Source organism: Procambarus clarkii, chromosome 71, assembly GCF_040958095.1.
Source record: "Procambarus clarkii isolate CNS0578487 chromosome 71, FALCON_Pclarkii_2.0, whole genome shotgun sequence".
In the NCBI taxonomy this organism is placed as follows: domain Eukaryota; kingdom Metazoa; phylum Arthropoda; class Malacostraca; order Decapoda; family Cambaridae; genus Procambarus; species Procambarus clarkii.
Window position 1 is genome coordinate 15,721,200 of NC_091220.1, and position 5,759 is coordinate 15,726,958.

Consider the following 5,759-nt stretch of genomic DNA (forward strand, 5'->3'; position numbering starts at 1 on the left):
AGAAATTGAAGGGACGACGACGTTTCGGTCCGTCCTGGACCATTCTCAAGTCGATTGTGAGAATCGACAATCGACTTGAGAATGGTCCAGGACGGACCGAAACGTCGTCGTCCCTTCAATTTCTAGTGTGTGGTCTGGTCAACATACTTCAGCCACGTTATTGTGACTCATCGCCTGCATATATATATATATATATATATATATATATATATATATATATATATATATATATATATATATATATATATATATATATATATATATATATATATATATATATAAATATATATATATATATATATATATATATATATATATATATGCGACAGAAAGAGATATAAACGATAAACGTTATTGTGCCGCCATCTTGTGTGAGAGCAACACATGAGCTCTCATGGTTAAGAGCCCTCAGGTATCGCGGTAGCTCTGACACACGCATGCCATTGGTCAGAGTCCATTTGAGCCAGTAATGTGATTGGACAAGGGATGGTAGGTACAATGTCACCCTCACTCTGGTCAATGGAGAGGTACTAATGACCTCTGGTGACACGCAGGTCAACTAGTACAACAAATTCCCTTAAAAAGTCCACACGTAGCCTTTCCTGAATCATGCGGAAGGAGAACTCTTACGAACTTCAAAATAATGTTCGTAATAAAGCCCCTCTGGGGAAAAAAAACATGGCGTTCACTGAATGTGGGTGCAGTGAGCGGATTCCCCATATATTCCCCAGGATGTTGACTAGACCACACACTAGAAGGTGAAGGGACGACGACGTTTCGGTCTGTCCTGGACCATTCTCAAGTCGATTGTGAATCGACTTGACTTGAGAATGGTCCAGGACGGACCGAAACGTCGTCGTCCCTTCACCTTCTAGTGTGGTCTGGTCAAGTTACTTTATCCACGTTAATGTGACTCATCGCCTGCATTCCCCAGGATATATGGGGGTATGTGGGCTTCCCTATATATTCCCAAGGATATATGGGGAATATCTGGGCTTTCCCCATATATCCTGGGTAGGCCTGCAGCAGAGGGGCTCCATATTATGGCCAAAATCACCGTGAATCAAAAATGAATTCCTAAATATTTCTGTCGCAGTCGTGAAGTTTGCGTCCTAGGGATCCCCAGACGGGCAGGTGTTCCGAAGGCCTCTTGAATTCTACTCACAATTTCTCTCTTCCAATACAGCTTCTTGAGAATACTTTCGCTATCACAAACACCACAATAAGATTTCAAACTCCATCTACGGAATGCAGCGAAGTTGTTGTGGAAAAAGGCTTCAGTGGTGTGTTGTGATTTTCCTGGTCATTCTAGCTTCCAATATTTCCCACAATACGCTTTGTCTGTCTGTCTCTCTGTCTGTCCGCCTCCTGCACTCCCGCCAACTGTCAACAGCTGTCAATCCATCTGTTTTCATTGTTTTAATCCAGATACAAGACATCCGAGTCAACCACCTCTTCTCCCCCTTGTGTTGGGCGTTGAGGTGAGTGGGGCAGTACAGATGTTCTGTAACGGAACTAATGCAACTAGGTGAGAACAGATGTTCTCACCTAGTTGCATCTGCCGGGAAGACAGGGGCAGGGAGAGCTACAGCTCCTGAGTCCCACCTCTCAGCCCTATAATCGACCACTGTATAGCAAGGGTTGAAAGCTGTCATATCTACATATGTATGGAGTTTTCTCCCTTATGAAAAGGTAAAGTTATATTCTCTTGAAAAGCGAAGAATGAGGGCTGACATGAGCATAGAGTATGTTGTATACTCATACAAGTGGATGAGTGGATGATATACGAATATATACTCAATATAACACGAATATGGATGTAAATTAGAGATATTTTGATACAGAACAACTAGGTCAATAATTTTTCTTTGTTTTTAGAGGGGGGAATATTGTTGACTTGTGAAACAACTTAGTGACATGATAGCTGTAGGGTCGTTAGATTGTTTCATGCTAAGGTTAGAGAGCCTAGGAGTACATAGGAGTTACTTAGCGTGAATTAACAGGAGTTTAGTCTCGTACTATGAGGCTTCTTCCATTGCTTGTGTGCTATGCAATTTTTTCCTTATATCAGTTTTATATTATATGTAATATTTGATGATTTATTTATATATTTTTTAAATTGATTAGTGAAATTATTTTCAAATATGATTATATTTAAAAATATGAAATTGTAGTTCTCGAAATAAATTTGTTTTTGAAGTGCAGAAAATAAATATGTTTTTAATAAGTTGTGTGTCGTTACATATTTGTTTAGGCCAGAGAGGAATGATGTATATTAAAACAATTAAAAACATGTAAACTAATTTAAGTTCCTCGATTGTAAACCAAGAAGGGTTGTAAACCCTTAAAGTGGATAGTAAGAGGTGCAGCTCCCCCTTCCCTTATCTATCATCCATCCTGCCACTTAGAAGATAAGTGCTTCCCACACTCCTTGCTTGTTCCCCACTACCACCACCCCCTACCACAATCACCCCCTACCACCATCACCCCCTACCACCACAACAAACCCCACCCCCCTCTGTCACCAACAACCCCCTTCCCGGGTGGGGTGGGGGGTGTATACATGCACTTGTTTCTTATACTGTGATGAATGATGAATGACATAGGGTAGTGAATAATGGAGTCTGTGAGGTGAGTGCCGGTGACTCACCGCGTTGATGAGTAACATAGAGGCGGGGGCCATGTGGCACTTAATGGACATTAATGGAAGGTGTGTGTGTTTGTGTGGGCGTGAGTGTGTGTGTGTGGGCGTGCGTGTGTGTGTGGGCGTGGGGTTGTGTGGGCGTGTGTGTGTGTGTGGGCGTGCGTGGGCGTGTGGGCGTGTGGGCGTGTGCGGGCGTGGGTGACGAGGTGTACTCACCATGCTGCGCAATGTCCCCTGCCGTGTAGAGCTGGGAGCCGAGGAAGGAGTCGGCGTCCAGGAAGCACTGTACCGCCATACCCAGGTCTATAAAAGCCACGAAGGCGATCCATCCTCTCAGCCCGTAGATGACCTGTAACACACAGCGGACGGTGGCACTCGTTACACCGGGGCACTCCTTGCTACGGCCAGGGATGGTAACGGAATGGTGCCCAACCGCTTGGACGCTCGGGGATTGAACGCTGACTTGCATGAAGCGAGACCGTCGCTCTACCGTCCAGCCCAAGTGATTGGGCAGGTTGTAGGGGTTGGGCAAGCTGTTACAGCAGAGGACACACTGTAACACCAGGAGGAGCAGGCTGTAGGTGAGAGAGAGAGTGAGAGGGAGGAAGGTGGTGTGAGAGAGAGTGAGAGGGAGGAAGGTGGTGAAAGAGAGTGAAAGGGAGGAAGGTGGTGAGAGAGAGTGAGAGGGAGGAAGGTGGTGTGAGAGAGAGTGAGAGGGAGGAAGGTGGTGAGAGAGTGAGAGGGAGGAAGGTGGCGAGAGAGAGTGAGAGGGAGGAAGGTGGTGAGAGAGTGAGAGGGAGGAAGGTGGTGAGAAAGAGTGAGAGGGAGAGAGGTGGTGAGAGAGAGGGAGAGAGAGAGAGAGGGAGAGAGAGAAGGAGGGAGGTGGTGAGAGAGAGGGAGAGAGAGAGGGAGGGAGGTGGTGAGAGAGAGGGAGGGAGGTGGTGAGAGAGAGGGAGAGAGGTGGTGAGAGAGAGGGAGAGAGAGAGGGAGGGAGGTGGTGAGAGAGAGGGAGAGAGGTGGTGAGAGAGAGGGAGAGAGAGAGGGAGGGAGGTGGTGAGAGAGAGAGAGGGGGAGGGAGGTAACGAGAGACAAAGCGAGTGGGTGTTCCTCCAACATGCCAAAGTGGACCATAACATTATTTGCATACATCAGCAGGAGCGTGTGTAAGATATTGGGTGCGAGGGTGTTGGTTAGGCCCTCGAGACTACCCACACCTAGAGGTGTTGGTAAGCCACATGGTTCACCATCACCTCTAGCACCTGTGCCTGGTGCCATCACTGGTGACGTGTGGTGCCATCACTGGTGACGTGTGGTGCCATCACTGGTGACGTGTGCTGCCGTCACTGGTGACGTGTGCTGCCATCACTGGTGACGTGTGCTGCCATCACTGGTGACGTGTGGTGCCATCACAGGCAACGTGTGACACCATCACAGGCAACGTGTGGCACCATTACAGGTGATGTGTGGCACCATTACAGGTGATGCGTGGCACCATCACAAGCAACGTTTATCACCATCACAGGCAACGTTTATCACCATCACAGGTGTGGCACCATCACAGGTGTGGCACCATCACAGGTGACGTGACACCAAACGTCAACAAACCCCAGAATGTCAACACAACACAGCTGACTGGCTGGCGGCCCGGGGCCATCTCAGCCTCAAGATGCTATTAAGCATTATACTCTCACGGGATGAGTTTACCGTGATGCTCACCCAGATATCATGCTAATATTAGATAACTAAGCCATTCGCGGGTTATGGAGGAGAAGGAGGAGCGGAGAGAGGGACGGATAACTAGCCTGAGCCCACTCACTTGATGTCTGGCCGGAGACGAGGATGGAACACGCGGTTAAATCATATATCACTTCACATATAAGACACAGCAAACACTGCCTTTATCAAGAGGATTCACGTGATTCATGATTGACGTATACACACACACAATCCAATTTAACATTTTCAAGCCACGGTACACTAAATGCTTGGCGAGGGTGGCGTGTGTGTGGTGAGGGGACACACACAGGTCCGCGTGCCATGCTGTAGGGCGCCGCCGGCCAGACAACAAGCTGTAGGAGTGCCAGAGGGAGGGGGAAGGTGGGCGAGAGGTAGGTGAAGGTGGCGACGACGTCTTACTTGGTGCACCATCCCGCCTGACGTCGCTGCTGGCACTGGCGAGTATATCGTCTGCTACACCAGCCATCATCATCACCACACACGCGCCTCACGCCGCCGCCCTCACCACCTCACCACACTCCTCCTTGGCCCTCCTCTACTGCCATATATCACTCCTGTGCTCCTCAAGAAGTACATGTTCCTTGGGCGTGATATGAAGGAGGTGTTGTGTGCAGTGTGGAAGCCACGCTACATTACTTGGAGAGGGAAAAATCAATATGAACGGAACCTCTGGAGATAAGGACACCAATCGACTTGGGTTTCCTGGAGACATTTCAATGGAAACGTTATTAATATTATACTGAAGAAGCGATCAAGGCAATAAGTTCTTATTAACAATTTAATAAGATATATGACGGTGTTAGGTATTTCAAGTCTCTTATGAAAGCCTACTAACGCAGACGTGTTCAATTTACCACAAGTGCACTGAGAAATATATAAAATACATCAGTCTGCTTGTTTTAAATAGTTCCTGCCATTTATTTAGACAATTACCCAACAAAACTTGATTCATTAAACAGTAATATTGTAATAAATTCTAAGAAAACAAATTTTACAAATTTTAAAGACAATAAAACGCCATTACTAGGCTATCATAAGAGGCGGCATATATTTATTAACTGAAATTAAATTATATTATAAAACTACAGTATAACTATTTATAGAGAGGGTGCTGGAGAGAGAGAGGGGCGTTTGTGAGGTGACACCACAACGCTATAGAGAGAGGGGCGTTTGTGAGGTGACACCACAACGCTATAGAGAGAGGGGCGTTTGTGAGGTGACACCACAACGCTATAGAGAGAGGGGCGTTTGTGAGGTGACACTACAATGCTAAAGAGAGAGAGAGGGACGTTTGTGAGGCGACACCACAACGCTATAGAGAGAGAGAGGGGGGCGTTTGTGAGGTGATATCCCAATGTTATAGAGAGAGAGAGGGGTG

At 46.9% G+C, this 5,759-nt stretch overlaps 1 protein-coding gene across 2 annotated transcripts in view; it reads right to left on the reverse strand.

Moving 5' to 3' along the window:
• The window catches only part of LOC123745579 (ergosterol biosynthetic protein 28 homolog), a 44,309-nt gene extending 39,030 nt beyond the window's left edge, over nt 1-5,279 (reverse strand). Inside the window, exons 1-2 of one of the 2 annotated variants that reach the window (XM_045726248.2) lie at nt 4,781-5,279; nt 2,861-2,993 (exon numbers count right to left, since the gene is read on the reverse strand). In XM_045726248.2, the coding sequence (XP_045582204.1) occupies nt 2,861-2,993; nt 4,781-4,792 (145 nt within the window). In that variant the 5' untranslated portion in view covers nt 4,793-5,279. The remainder of the gene's footprint in view (nt 1-2,860; nt 2,994-4,780) is intronic. The other variant, XM_045726249.2, reaches the window with a different exon arrangement.
• Between the last annotated feature and the right edge of the window lie 480 nt (nt 5,280-5,759).